The following is a 16,149-nucleotide window of genomic DNA, read 5'->3' on the forward strand; positions in this document are numbered from 1 at the left end:
GAGTTTGAGCTTCATAAACCTAGGTTCAGATTCAACTCAATTAGGCCAAAACTCAATTCGATTCAGTTCGTTTCCACCCCTAATCAGCACCATGGTAGCATGGTTATTCACACTAGTATAAGAATACTAGAGAATTTGGATTTAATTAAGACGCCTGTGGGGACGGATGTCATGAACAAAACAAGTAGTACATTCAATTAATTTAGACGCTTGGGATGGATGTCATGAACAAAACAAGGACATCAAAATATACACGACTCAGAAGGGAACAAAGATTATGTTCGAAGCAAAACTGAATACGATATCTCTCAATAACAAGTACAGATTCATGAAATTAATTAAAAAGTAAGTTGGTGAAATAGCATATGCCCAAATCTAGTTAGGAACGTTTAGGTGGAAGCAAAACTGAATACGATATCTCACTAGCAAGTACAGATTCATGAAATTAATTAAAAAGCAAGTTGGTCAAATAGCATCTGCCCAAATCTAGTTAGGAACGCTTAGGTGAAATAACTTGGCTCTAGCAACTTTTAGTAATTGCCTATTTATTTTTAATAACACCATCTTATGGTGTTATATCAGGACATGAATATTGGTTCAGAATTCCATTTTTTTACGTATATAGGTTAAAAAGCTTATAAAAGTATTCTTTTATTATCACCTTGCTAAATGCTCATAGACATATTAAATTGTGTTTTTATATCAGTACGGAACAACAAACATTGGATAAATCTAAATGAATTTTCATGACATATAATCAAGTAATACTAGAGTAATTATCAATAAAAGTGACAAAATATTTAAAATTAGAGTTAGATATTATTGAACAATCATCCCCAATATTAGAGTTCACTAATTCAAAAGGGTATGCAGCCTATTTATTGACCCTAGGCAAATAAGGCAAACAGAGATGCTTCACAAATTGACGTATCTCACTCTATAAATCTTGAAAATTTGAAAACAATTTCTTCAAATTTGGTAGAGATAGATCACCCAAATGACAATAAACTTCAAGAGGTGTCATGATGAACAAACATGTAACAGGTTTTGGCATTTTCAAAGTTTCAAGTGTATAAAGTCTACCAAACTCACATATTCTACCAAAGCTTTCCGATCCTAAAAAATACAATATTCAGAGAAGGATGAGACAAAGCACTTAAGAGCTCTTGTAATTTTAACTAAGAGTTGATTAAAAGAATAATTAGGCAAGTGTAAGACCAGGGATAAAGAGATAGAGGTTGTAGGAATAGTTACACCAGAAACCACAATCAAGGCACTTGATCTATCAGCCAAAGTAACACTTGGAAGATTTATATTAGAATTAAAGAAGGAGAGAATATGGTAATATAATGATTTGATGATTTAAGTACTATAACAGTATTCTTAATCAGCTAACATAGGTCCACTATCTTTTGCGATTAAAGAGTATGCTTTCATGGTTTAAACATTTGTGATTTGACTACCAGTACTAAGCTAGTTCGAGTTTTTCAGTTATTTCATTGCTGTTAGCTGCTACTAAATGAGATTCTATGTACAATCTATCATCAGGAATGGGCAAGACGGTTGTATTAAGAGTGAAGCCTGATTCGCAGCTGATCCTCAATTACCTGGTGATCGCTCATAGCGGGAAAACCGTCACAGGAGTCCAATAGGGTGGTCTCAAGCCTAATCTTGATTCCCAATGCTTCCAAAACGTTACCTGGATAATGTACTGTAGATTTGCAAGGCTTTTACCACATTGTTGTTTTTCACCTGTTCCAAAATGACAAGCATCAAAGACATGAATCTCTCCCAGATTTTGCTTAAATCCTTGAACACACATCCGTGAACTTCGGCTGGATTTGTTTGTCACTCATGAGGTCAAACTTGGTGACATCAACAAGGCTTTCAAGTTGCTTATTGAAGGCAAGTGCCTGAGGACTGTCATTTTCACAAATTACATACATAAAATGTTAGTCAAAGAATACATAAACTGATGCAGAAGATTTTTGGAAGCATGGTAGTTATAACCCATAGAACTCTAGTACCCCCAAAAAATCAATAATAGTAAAGGTAAAGAAAGAGAACCACCACCCAAAAGGAAACAGAAAAAAGGTATCAATCAAGAAAAATGGGTGCATGCTACTCCAAGCTATCAATCAAGTCCTTAAAATTGAACACCAGCCAATCAGCTTTAGCTGCAACAGTTTCTCGAAGCTGAACCCTAGCATAGCATATGAATAAGTCGGCACCTCCTGGTTTGCGAGCAAGTAGAAAGGAGTATAAATTCTGCGAGCAACATGAGAGTAAAAGCTCTTCATTTATTCAATTTAGAAGCATTTTTGGGCCAAAACTTAGAATGATATTAATAATGTATGAAGCTTGAACAGGTTTTAAGATAGCCACTATAGTCTACTTTGAAGCAATTAAAGTCAATGTATGGAATCAATTCCTCCATGGATTTACCAAGTTTGAGGTCTAAATCTTTATGTCCTGCTATTACTGTATGTAAACTTTAGATAAGTCAGTTATTAGATTCTAGATATTGGACCATGTTAAACTCAAGTTAACATGTAGTAGAAAAAGCTCTCGTTGGGATTTACTTCTTGATTTTTTTTCCTTGGGTTGGTTGTATTCCGTAGATGAAGTGGTCACCAAACTAGACAAGATGAACACTTTTTTACCACAAGATCAGTTGCACCATCTCTAATCATGACCAGCGATTTATATCCATTAGCCTGATAACATTATCAAGTATTTGGTCAATATTCTAAAAACCAATACACAACAAACAACTACTAAGAGTTCAACTTACCTTCCTTATCTGCTGAACAGCAATAGCTTTTCCTCCACTCCTAGACGTTGGCTCATCTGTATCAAACCCCAAAAACTCTCCAGCACTTCCGAAAAGAAGTTGATTGGCAAAAATGTGGTCAACGGGAATACCAAGAATTGATGCAACAGGCTGTTAAACTGTAGTAGTTAGAACTTTGACACAGTTTCAAGCACAAAGTATGCTTCCATATGAAACATGTGTGATTCTTTTAGGGATTCAAAGCAAGGAACTGTTAAAACAGGTAATATTGATGCAGGAAAAGTATCAACTTGGAAGCAGTGCAGCATAAAAATCAGGTTACTGAACCTCAATTTTTTAGCCAATATTTAAACCATCAATTCAGAGAATATTTCAACCAACATCAATAATGACTATAGTATGCTAATGGGCATCTTGACACAATGGCAAATTGATCCAAGGACTCCCAGCCTCAATTGTTATCTGGATATGAAGAAGAAAAGATATATCAAAAGCCACTCAGAGAGAAGCATATTGTAAGTGCCCGGTGCAACCCAATGAGTACAAACAAATTCACAATGATGCACAAAGATATATCAAATTTAAGCACAATAAAGAAAACTTAATTAAAGAGAAAAGATAAGAAATGCAAACCAAATATCAAACCAATAGCCTCTTCAATTGATGGCGATGCTAACCAAGATGTACAAGTGAAGGCTCACTCCTTCCTCACCCCAAACACACTTTGGTTGACCCAAGGAGTTTTACAACTATTCTAGTTAACCCTCAACAACCTACACTTGAAAGATCACACACCCAATTTAGAACTATTTTATACAAATGAGGCAACCTTCACCAAGGTTTTACCACTTCAAGTGATAGGTTCACCTTCACCAAGGTTTTACTCCACCTAGAGAGTAACCTTCACTTGAGCAACCTCACAACCCAACTTTCCCAACCCCTTATACAACCAACAAAGAATCTTTCTACTCAAAAATCTCACTTGTAAGCTTGTATTTTGTGTTGGCAAAAGTCTTGTGTCTTCTTGTGCTTTGGGGTGTTTATAGAAGGTGAGAAATGGCTCCAAAAGGCTCTCCAACGGTCAAATATTAAATGCTGTCAAAACTAGCCGTTGGCCTGTCGGACGTCCGAACCCTGCGTCCAAACCACCTGTCGGACGTCCGAACCCTGCGTCCGAACGTCGTTAGAGAGTCATCAAATCTTTGCGAAATTTCTCGGACGTCCGATGCGATCGATGTGCGTCCGATGCGTGGTTCTTCATCCTTTCGGACGTCCGATAGCTTCCTTTCGGACGTCCCACATGAGTGCCCTGTTTTTGCTTCTTCTTTTGTGCCACAAGAATCTGTTCTAACAAATTGCTCACATAAAAATATTAGCCCAAATCTACATTTTGGTTTGTTAATCATCAAAACCAAGGACTGATCAACCAAGGTCAACAATCTCCCCCTTTTTGATGATGACAAACAAAATGAAGATTTCTTTGATCAAATAAGTTCAAATAAAACTCCCCCTTAGAAAATGCCAACATACAAAGAAACTTCAGTAAGTCCTACTCCCCCTTTTGGCATCAATCAAAAAGCCAACTTCCCCTTTATTTTTCAAGTCAAGACCATAATAGGGTCCTTGGGAGTTATTACAACATGATCTAGCAATCCACATGGATTTCATACCTTTTCTCATATTTTTCTTTACATAACAATCATTTTGCATATGTCCAAATTGGCAACAAAAGTGACACATGATAGAAGTATTTTGCACATAGGTGGATTTAATGCAACTAATTTTCTTACTTCTTATCATAGCAAACTTATTTGTACCTTGAAAAGATTTGCTTTCTTTTGTTTGAGAAAACGTTTGTTTTTCATTTTGGAGAAACTCGTTCAAGTCATTAATTCTTTTCTTTAACACATTTTGTTCCTCCAACATTTTTTCATAAAACTTTGTTTTCTCTTCCAACTTCCTTTTCAAATTATTTTTGCAATCAAAAACACTTTTTTGATTTTTTAAATCATCATTTTCCATTCTCAAACATTTGTTTTCTTGAAAAAGTTTGGAGTTTTCTTCCAACAAATCATTTATTTTTGTTTTCAAATCTTTATTTTTAGCATAAGATTTTCTCAAACTTTTATGCATTTTAATCATAAGAATTTTCACATCATCATTTTCATTATCTTCATCACAAGAAGAGTGATAAGAACTTACCTCATCTTCTCCAACGGCCATTAGTGCCATTTGGGCCAACTCTTCTTTTTCTCTTTTTGAATTGCATTCATCCCATGTAATTTTGCAATCTCCTCTTGAACATCTCTTGTTGAAAATCTTCTTGAAACTTTTGATGTGAGGAGTTATATCATTGTCCATTTTCATGATTTCATTACCCATGAAGGATGGGTTATCCCCCACTTGAGATGCTTTAAAAGCTATGCCTCTCTTATACATTCTTGCATTTTCTTCCTCTTGCACTTTGAATTTCAGCTTTAATTCATAAGAGGTTAGGGTATCCACAAGAGATTCAATGGACATAGAATTTAAATCCTTTGCCTCTTCTATAGCATTTATTTTGTTTTCCCATTCTTTTGGCAAGGCATTCAAAATCTTTCTATTTTTCTCACCCAAAGAATATTCTTTTCCAAGCAATTTAAGATCTTCAATAATGTCACAAAATCTACTACACATCTCATCAACATTTTCAAGAGGATGCATTTTGAAAAATTCATATTGAGAAACAAGTAAAGATTTCTTTTGTTCTTTAATATCTTGGTTACCTTCATGAAATACACACAATTTATCCCAAATATCTTTAGGTGATTTACAACCTTTAATCCTACTAGATTCATTTACATCTAATGCATTGTACAATATACACATGGCCTTGGCATTCAAAGAAAGGTATCTCTTGTCTTTTTCATTCAATTCTTGTCTAGTCTTTAATCTACTCAAATTGGCGGTAGAGTCAACTATTCTAGCTTCATAAGGACCATCTTCTACCACATACCATAATTCAATATAAACGGATTGTAAGAAAATCATCATTCTTTGTTTCCACATGCTAAAATGAGAACCATTAAACATAGGTGGTCTATCAATAGATTGCCCTTCTAAAAAGGAAACTTTTATGGTTGCCATGATCTTTACTCCAAGCCGATTGAGCTTAGTCTCAAGGAGACCAAGCTCTGATACCAATTGTAAGTGCCCGGTGCAACCCAATGAGTACAAACAAATTCACAATGATGCACAAAGATATATCAAATTTAAGCACAATAAAGAAAACTTAATTAAAGAGAAAAGATAAGAAATGCAAACCAAATATCAAACCAATAGCCTCTTCAATTGATGGCGATGCTAACCAAGATGTACAAGTGAAGGCTCACTCCTTCCTCACCCCAAACACACTTTGGTTGACCCAAGGAGTTTTACAACTATTCTAGTTAACCCTCAACAACCTACACTTGAAAGATCACACACCCAATTTAGAACTATTTTATACAAATGAGGCAACCTTCACCAAGGTTTTACCACTTCAAGTGATAGGTTCACCTTCACCAAGGTTTTACTCCACCTAGAGAGTAACCTTCACTTGAGCAACCTCACAACCCAACTTTCCCAACCCCTTATACAACCAACAAAGAATCTTTCTACTCAAAAATCTCACTTGTAAGCTTGTATTTTGTGTTGGCAAAAGTCTTGTGTCTTCTTGTGCTTTGGGGTGTTTATAGAAGGTGAGAAATGGCTCCAAAAGGCTCTCCAACGGTCAAATATTAAATGCTGTCAAAACTAGCCGTTGGCCTGTCGGACGTCCGAACCCTGCGTCCAAACCACCTGTCGGACGTCCGAACCCTGCGTCCGAACGTCGTTAGAGAGTCATCAAATCTTTGCGAAATTTCTCGGACGTCCGATGCGATCGATGTGCGTCCGATGCGTGGTTCTTCATCCTTTCGGACGTCCGATAGCTTCCTTTCGGACGTCCCACATGAGTGCCCTGTTTTTGCTTCTTCTTTTGTGCCACAAGAATCTGTTCTAACAAATTGCTCACATAAAAATATTAGCCCAAATCTACATTTTGGTTTGTTAATCATCAAAACCAAGGACTGATCAACCAAGGTCAACAATCTCCCCCTTTTTGATGATGACAAACAAAATGAAGATTTCTTTGATCAAATAAGTTCAAATAAAACTCCCCCTTAGAAAATGCCAACATACAAAGAAACTTCAGTAAGTCCTACTCCCCCTTTTGGCATCAATCAAAAAGCCAACTTCCCCTTTATTTTTCAAGTCAAGACCATAATAGGGTCCTTGGGAGTTATTACAACATGATCTAGCAATCCACATGGATTTCATACCTTTTCTCATATTTTTCTTTACATAACAATCATTTTGCATATGTCCAAATTGGCAACAAAAGTGACACATGATAGAAGTATTTTGCACATAGGTGGATTTAATGCAACTAATTTTCTTACTTCTTATCATAGCAAACTTATTTGTACCTTGAAAAGATTTGCTTTCTTTTGTTTGAGAAAACGTTTGTTTTTCATTTTGGAGAAACTCGTTCAAGTCATTAATTCTTTTCTTTAACACATTTTGTTCCTCCAACATTTTTTCATAAAACTTTGTTTTCTCTTCCAACTTCCTTTTCAAATTATTTTTGCAATCAAAAACACTTTTTTGATTTTTTAAATCATCATTTTCCATTCTCAAACATTTGTTTTCTTGAAAAAGTTTGGAGTTTTCTTCCAACAAATCATTTATTTTTGTTTTCAAATCTTTATTTTTAGCATAAGATTTTCTCAAACTTTTATGCATTTTAATCATAAGAATTTTCACATCATCATTTTCATTATCTTCATCACAAGAAGAGTGATAAGAACTTACCTCATCTTCTCCAACGGCCATTAGTGCCATTTGGGCCAACTCTTCTTTTTCTCTTTTTGAATTGCATTCATCCCATGTAATTTTGCAATCTCCTCTTGAACATCTCTTGTTGAAAATCTTCTTGAAACTTTTGATGTGAGGAGTTATATCATTGTCCATTTTCATGATTTCATTACCCATGAAGGATGGGTTATCCCCCACTTGAGATGCTTTAAAAGCTATGCCTCTCTTATACATTCTTGCATTTTCTTCCTCTTGCACTTTGAATTTCAGCTTTAATTCATAAGAGGTTAGGGTATCCACAAGAGATTCAATGGACATAGAATTTAAATCCTTTGCCTCTTCTATAGCATTTATTTTGTTTTCCCATTCTTTTGGCAAGGCATTCAAAATCTTTCTATTTTTCTCACCCAAAGAATATTCTTTTCCAAGCAATTTAAGATCTTCAATAATGTCACAAAATCTACTACACATCTCATCAACATTTTCAAGAGGATGCATTTTGAAAAATTCATATTGAGAAACAAGTAAAGATTTCTTTTGTTCTTTAATATCTTGGTTACCTTCATGAAATACACACAATTTATCCCAAATATCTTTAGGTGATTTACAACCTTTAATCCTACTAGATTCATTTACATCTAATGCATTGTACAATATACACATGGCCTTGGCATTCAAAGAAAGGTATCTCTTGTCTTTTTCATTCAATTCTTGTCTAGTCTTTAATCTACTCAAATTGGCGGTAGAGTCAACTATTCTAGCTTCATAAGGACCATCTTCTACCACATACCATAATTCAATATAAACGGATTGTAAGAAAATCATCATTCTTTGTTTCCACATGCTAAAATGAGAACCATTAAACATAGGTGGTCTATCAATAGATTGCCCTTCTAAAAAGGAAACTTTTATGGTTGCCATGATCTTTACTCCAAGCCGATTGAGCTTAGTCTCAAGGAGACCAAGCTCTGATACCAATTGTAAGTGCCCGGTGCAACCCAATGAGTACAAACAAATTCACAATGATGCACAAAGATATATCAAATTTAAGCACAATAAAGAAAACTTAATTAAAGAGAAAAGATAAGAAATGCAAACCAAATATCAAACCAATAGCCTCTTCAATTGATGGCGATGCTAACCAAGATGTACAAGTGAAGGCTCACTCCTTCCTCACCCCAAACACACTTTGGTTGACCCAAGGAGTTTTACAACTATTCTAGTTAACCCTCAACAACCTACACTTGAAAGATCACACACCCAATTTAGAACTATTTTATACAAATGAGGCAACCTTCACCAAGGTTTTACCACTTCAAGTGATAGGTTCACCTTCACCAAGGTTTTACTCCACCTAGAGAGTAACCTTCACTTGAGCAACCTCACAACCCAACTTTCCCAACCCCTTATACAACCAACAAAGAATCTTTCTACTCAAAAATCTCACTTGTAAGCTTGTATTTTGTGTTGGCAAAAGTCTTGTGTCTTCTTGTGCTTTGGGGTGTTTATAGAAGGTGAGAAATGGCTCCAAAAGGCTCTCCAACGGTCAAATATTAAATGCTGTCAAAACTAGCCGTTGGCCTGTCGGACGTCCGAACCCTGCGTCCAAACCACCTGTCGGACGTCCGAACCCTGCGTCCGAACGTCGTCAGAGAGTCATCAAATCTTTGCGAAATTTCTCGGACGTCCGATGCGATCGATGTGCGTCCGATGCGTGGTTCTTCATCCTTTCGGACGTCCGATAGCTTCCTTTCGGACGTCCCACATGAGTGCCCTGTTTTTGCTTCTTCTTTTGTGCCACAAGAATCTGTTCTAACAAATTGCTCACATAAAAACATTAGCCCAAATCTACATTTTGGTTTGTTAATCATCAAAACCAAGGACTGATCAACCAAGGTCAACACATATACATTGATCATTTGGCGAAATCCTCCAGAGATCAGATAAACATCAGTGTTTCTAGCCTTCATCTTCTTGACTAACTCATTAATCCCATGAGAAATTTTGCAAACCAAGTAAATCAATTAACCCAGACATTTTCATTACTTGGAAAATACAGATCAACTATGGCTTGAAAAACACTAAATGGTTTAGTTTCGTGTAAAGTTCCATGCTATATAACAATACATACTGTATATTATATACAAAGCAACGTCAGATGCAAACACTCAAAAGACAGTAAAATATGATCATGCATTGTCCAAATAGAGTAGTTGCATAAAACTAATTGTTTCTTAATTATTTCACTTGAATCAGGGTTTTGTGTGCAATCAGAAGAGCACACCTTCAAGATGGCAGGCATTCTGAAAGGTCTGATATGGACATCCTAATACTAGATCTTGTTAAAATGCAAATTTTGCATGCCAAAGATATGTGTAACTCATAATCGTAATCCAAATTGAAACAACTACAAGGTGCAACTTTACATGGTTGTAGTCAAGTCATTCACAACTAAATTTCACCATTTTAGTTTTGAAAATTGCACTGCAATAATGATAAAAACTGATTGACTGTGCACAAGATTGAGAGATAAAACAAGCAGAGTGTCTTTTTTTTGGAGGTTTATGTCTGTATTTCACTTCTCCACACGTGATGATGTCCAAAGCATATGGAGCTTACATTGAATTGTTAAAAATAGTAGATGATGTATATAGGCCTCATTAACTGTCAAAAGAACTGTAGCAATTCTAGCATAAATTTCTCACTACTGAATACAGTTTCTTACCTTGGAGGTCTCTTTTCAAGGAAATCTTGGACTTGTGCTATTGAAGGATTAAACAGAGACAATCTTGCAGCCAAGGCATCCTCAAAAGGAATAGATCCACTCATTGCCCTAGTGATGAGCACATAATCAGATCAAACACTCAATTCTATGCACATCTAAAAAAATGTCTATCGAAGGCATATCACCTAGCAGTCCATTCTGCAACAGCCTTTCCAGCACCGCAAAACTCAACAAGTTCATCAATGCCCTCATCTAGGCATACTGTACTATCCACGTCAAAGCATACAACATCAGCATTGCACCACACCTCAAGGACCTCTTACAAATTTAAAGGATGCATATCACCAATTAAAACTCATCATTGTCTTCATTCGTACATACTATTAAATCTAATTTGTCATCATATTTTATACATTACATACAAGAAATAAAGTTTTTCTCAGACCTTGAAATTACCTTTTGATAGCAATGCTTTGTTGAACTGGCCCTCTTTTGAGGCCTCCAATGGCTGAACTGAAGCATTGATTTAAGATTTTTCATTGCCACAAATTTATTACCAAAGCCAATTGTCTTTATCCTCAGAGAAAATGTAGGGAAAAAAAACAGAACTTTCTTGTGTAGAATAGGTGCGAATTGGGTTCAATTGTGCACTAATTAATCCCTCCATCAAAGCTCCCTGATTGTAACAAAAAATAAGAACATGTTATATCATTTTCAATGCCAAAAATCCATACCGGCAATCATAAAATTCATCAACAATTTGCATTAAAATTCAACTAAACACAATAACCATTAGTATTTAGTGAAGTGTTGCAACAAAAAGCGTAAAGAAGGGATGTGGATCAAATCCAAAATGTAGCAAAACGCGAGCTTTAAGGAAATGAAGGAAACTCCATTTCCACATGAACTTGTACAGGTGGCTACAAGAATCAATACTATAAGTTTTAATACAGATGGCATATAAATTTAACTTCCGACCACTCTTAGATGATAGATAGGCCTTCAATCATTCAATAACCAACCAAAAATAACCAAATAACTTCTATGAAGTAAGATCAGAAATTGCAGTCAAAGACAATTAAATCAAATCTCTATACTTTTACTGAAAGATCTGAAGCCAAACCAATATAAGCATCATATATGTAGCAAGCAAACAAAGAAAAATTGGAAAACAAAGGCCAACCTACTAAAGATTTGCTGAAACAGTAATGAGTGAGGATACCAAAGGATAGGTACAGTTGCGCCCGATTTCAGGGCATGAAAAGAAAAAAGTAATTAATGAAAATAATTGATTGGTCGAATGAGGAAAACAAATTAATGTATCAGTTCAGTACAGATAGATGCTTGAAAAGATGGGATAGAGGGAAAGGAATAAGAATGCCAACCAGAAGATAAGGTAGGTGAGATGAGGAAACGAATGTTTTAGCCAATCTCAACCTCTTAGCAAGTGCTGCTACTCCATGTTATGTGATCCTGAAATTCATGAGAAATTTTCAAAGGAGTTCAACTGGAAAATAACAAGGAGGTTGTTAGAGAGTCTGGTAGCATTCTTGATTTTCCTCCCTTTTTGAAATTATGCCGGAAATCGAAATCACAACCCCAGGCCCCCTCCGCCCCATCCCCAGCTGCCCTCTACAAATTAAAAAAAAAAAAAACTTCAGAAAACGATGTCGTAATTCAGTTTTTTCCTATTATATAGTTACACCTATGAAAAATTTACTATGAAAAAACGACGCTGCTTGAATTTTAGTTGATCACTAGATCTAAAATAGATTTTATTTTATTTTTTTATTTTTGTCATTTTGCAGTTGAGCGGCACTGTTTGGATCCACAAATTTTTCAAAAATTAGTTTTTCAAAAATTATAAAAATTTTTAAAAAGTACTTTAAAAAGTACTTTTTTTAGAGTACCTTTTTTTGAGACATAAAAAAAGCGTGGGGTACCTTTTTTTACTACATGTTAACTTGAGTTTAACATGGTCCAATATCTAGAATCCAATAACTGACTTTATCTAAAGTCTGCATACAGTAATAGCAAGACATAAAGATTTAGACCTCAAACTTGGTAAATCTATTCCTGTTGACCACACTTTTGCCAATCAACTTCTTTTTGGAAGTGCTGAAGAGTTTTTGGGGCTTGATCCAAATGAGCCAAAGTCTAGGCGTGGAAGAAAAGCTATTGCTGTTCAGCAGATAAAGAAGGTAAGTTGAACTCTTAGTAGTTGTTTGTTGTGTATTGATTTTTAGAATATTGACCAAATACTTGATAATGTTTTCAGGCTAATGGATATAAATTGCTGGTCATGATTGGAGATGGTGCAACTGATCTTGAGGTAAAAAAGTGTTCATCTTGTCTTGTTTGGTGACCACTTAATCTACTGATAGGGATATAATTATGCATTTTATTTGTGGTTATTTGGTCTTAATTTTGGCAGTTTATTATGCAAAGTATTGGATTTCTGCTCATAATGGGTATTTTGTGTTACTTATAGGCAATTGGTGTTAAAAGTGATAAAAAGGGCAAATTCCAGAAGACTGCGCCTTCTCCGGCGTGCCCACGCCAAACAATGCAGAGTTGCGTGAAAAAGCCGGATTGCGGGTCCTATTCCTGGGGCCACCGCCTTTCCTTGGAGCCATACTTTAAACTTACGTGGGATTAGGAAATAGAATTGGAAGATGACTTTTGGTAACAATCCAATGGGGGAAAAGGAAGCAAATTGTTTGAAGAAACCCACCTATTATTTCGGCTAGCAAAAAGGAAACGGCGGCGCAAACAATAAAAAGAAGACAACAATAGACTAGGGATGGATCTGGGACTTGGACTTTTTCTCTGCTTTTGTTTTCTTCGTTGTTAGGAGACTAGCGGGGAAAAATCTTTTACTCCTTCAATTAACAAAACTCCATGAAAACTTTGATTGGCTTTGTTGTCATGACTATGCGGCAAGGCTAGATCGTTTATCTAGTTGAGGAATAAATCGAGGATCGGGGCACCATAACTGTGAGATCGTTTTAATTGCTTATTTTTAATTTATATGTTCATGGGTATTTGATTATTCTCTATTTTTCCCTGAGTTATTATTGTTTAGATTTATTGGATAATTAGGCCTGTTATTCGATTGTCTAAATAATTGATAGCCAATTAGGATGTTGGCGCGTCGCCTTTAAGCATATTGATTAGTGGCAAACGAGACAATTGCACCGCCTCGCAAGCGGTCTAATTTGGATCATGGGGATAATTAATCTAGCCTAAACAAATTCGCATGTGTGTTTGTCATCTAGAATTGGGTCTTTCTAATTCCTAATGCTGTGGCTACATTAAATCTTGTGAGCGTTTCTGGGGTTGTCTAGTCACAAGAGGGTAGTTTATGAGCGTCTCTTGACTACCATAAAATTAAGGAAAGATTGGTGGTTGGGCGCGTCGCTTGACCACTTTAACCAGTTTATTCGTGATTATATGAATTGTCCCTTGTATTTGTGATCAGTTGTGAGCTTGGATCCCAAGATTAATTCCTTGACTAGGTTATTTTAATTAATTGTTATTTGTGTAATTTGGTTCCCGCTATCTTACTCAACTTTGAATTTCAGTTTTTATTCCTTTTTAATTAGTTGATACTATTGCTAAAAATTCCCCCCTTTTTCCTGTGTGATTTGCCTACCAGTTCCCTGCGGAGACGACCCTACTTGCCCTGTTTACAAATTAAATTTGAGATTGTGTTGGTTGGCAATTAAGCTGTTATTTTTAACTTTATTTTTGGAGGTTTGACCATCACCAAATTTTGGTGCCGTTGTCGGGGAACCGGTGTTTTAATTGACTTATTGCACAGGTTTTAGTTTTTATTTTTATTTATTTGTTCTTTTTTATTTTATGCCTCGATCTTCTCGTACAGGAGAATTAGAATTTGATCCAGAGATCGAGAAGACTGCAAGAAGGTTGACTAAGGAGGCAAAGTTGCATAAGCAACAAGATTCAACGTCACCTTCAGAATCTGAGCAAGAGTTTATTTCCAGTGATTCATCAAACGAATCTGAAGAAAACAAAGTGCATATTCCCCGAGTAGCAATGGTAGCCCCAAAAACTTTGAGGGAGTTGGCAACTCCTAACGTGAACCAACAGCCATTATGCATTACATTTCCTAACACGGAAGAGGCATTTGAGCTTAAGTCTGGTCTTATTCACTTACTTCCTACTTTTCGTGGTATTGCAGGTGAAGACCCACATAAACACTTGAAAGAATTTCATGTGGTGTGCTCCACAATGAGACCTCAAGGAGTCACTGAGGACCACATCAAGTTAAGAGCCTTCCCTTTCTCTTTGGCAGATAAGGCTAAAGATTGGTTATTTTACCTGCCATCAGGATTCATTACTACGTGGGAAGAATTGAAGAGAAAATTCCTCGAGAAATTTTTTCCTGCCTCTAGAGCCGCCAATATAAGGAAAGAAATATGTGGAGTTAGGCAGGCGAATGGGGAAACTCTATATGAGTACTGGGAGTGCTTTAAACAACTGTGTGCCAGTTGCCCACATCATCAAATCCCGGACCAGCTCTTAATACAATATTTCTACGAGGGATTATCACCCATGGATAGGAGCATGTTAGATGTAGCCAGTGGCGGTGCTCTGGTGAACAAGACCACAGACGAAGCCACGTTATTGATCTCCACCATGGCTGAAAATTCCCAACAATTTGGAGTGAGAGCTGATGGAGCAATAAGAAGGGTCAATGAAGTGAATCACTCTGACTTAGAGGGTAAACTATCTGAGCTTACCTCTCTGGTGCGTCAAATGGCAAGGGGGCAATTACAATCTGTGAAGACTTGTGGTATCTATGCTACTCCCGGACACATGATTGACATGTGCCCAACTCTCCAGGAGGATTCACCTGAACAAGCCAACATAGTGGGAGATTTTTCTGGACCACCTCCACGAAGGAATGATCCTTTTGCACCCAATTACAACCCAGGGTGGCGAAATCATCCTAACTTTAGCTATGCTTCAAAACCCCCTGGTTTTCAACAACATGTCCAACCACGACCACCAGTGCAACAACCGTCCACTTCCAATTCAAACATGTCTCTTGAAGATATGGTGAAATCACTGGCCCAAAACACGAGTCAATTACAGCAAGAGGCTCAAAGATCTCAACAAGAGTCTCACAAATTTCAACAAGAGACTCGTGCTAGCATTAGGAATTTGGAAGCACAAATGTCCCAATTGGCAACTTCCATGAGCAACCTGGAAAATAGCAATAGAGGGAAGTTACCATCTCAAGTAATTCCTAATCCCAAGGAGAATACCAGTGCAATGCAATTACGGAGTGGCAAGGAGGTACAGTCTCCTAGACGTGCCCACGCCAGAGAAGAAGAAGTGCCCAGGAAGGTGGAAGAGGAAGAAGAGAAACAATCATCTGAAATCTCAAAGAAAGTTGACATTCCTCCTCATTTTCCTAGCAGGTTCACAAAAGCTAAAAAGGAAGAATCTGAGAAAGAGATTTTGGACACCTTCAGGAAAGTGGAGATCAATATTCCTCTGCTGGATGCTATTAGGCAATTGCCTAAATATGCTAAATTTTTGAAGGGTTTATGCACTAATCGCAATAAGTTGAGTTTGGATGACAAGGTGAAAGTGGGGGAGAATGTCTCAGCGATGTTTCAAAGGAAGTTGCCCCAGAAATGCAAGGATCCAGGTATGTTTACTATACCATGCATAATTGGCAATCAAAGAATTGAAAAAAGCATGCTTGACTTAGGTGCTTCAA

The 16,149-nt window shown here is 36.5% G+C and overlaps 1 protein-coding gene and 1 non-coding gene across 2 annotated transcripts; both read right to left on the reverse strand.

The window, feature by feature from the left end:
- Window positions 1-1,985: 1,985 nt before the first annotated feature.
- On the reverse strand, window positions 1,986-10,934 carry LOC113710047 (phosphoserine phosphatase, chloroplastic-like). The gene is made up of 7 exons (XM_072065633.1): window positions 10,877-10,934; window positions 10,580-10,712; window positions 10,395-10,502; window positions 9,580-9,673; window positions 2,795-2,944; window positions 2,667-2,717; window positions 1,986-2,268 (listed from the first exon to the last, which is right to left on the reverse strand). Exons 1-7 carry the CDS (start codon window positions 10,932-10,934, stop codon window positions 2,122-2,124), a joined length of 741 nt encoding a protein of 246 aa, XP_071921734.1. The 3' UTR covers window positions 1,986-2,121.
- Window positions 10,935-14,819: 3,885 nt separating this feature from the next.
- LOC113710758 (small nucleolar RNA R71) lies at window positions 14,820-14,926 on the reverse strand. Its single transcript, XR_003452944.1, has one exon. It is a non-coding gene; the product is annotated as a small nucleolar RNA R71 (small nucleolar RNA).
- Between the last annotated feature and the right edge of the window lie 1,223 nt (window positions 14,927-16,149).

The sequence above is a fragment of the Coffea arabica genome, chromosome 9e, assembly GCF_036785885.1.
Source record: "Coffea arabica cultivar ET-39 chromosome 9e, Coffea Arabica ET-39 HiFi, whole genome shotgun sequence".
NCBI classification, from domain to species: domain Eukaryota; kingdom Viridiplantae; phylum Streptophyta; class Magnoliopsida; order Gentianales; family Rubiaceae; genus Coffea; species Coffea arabica.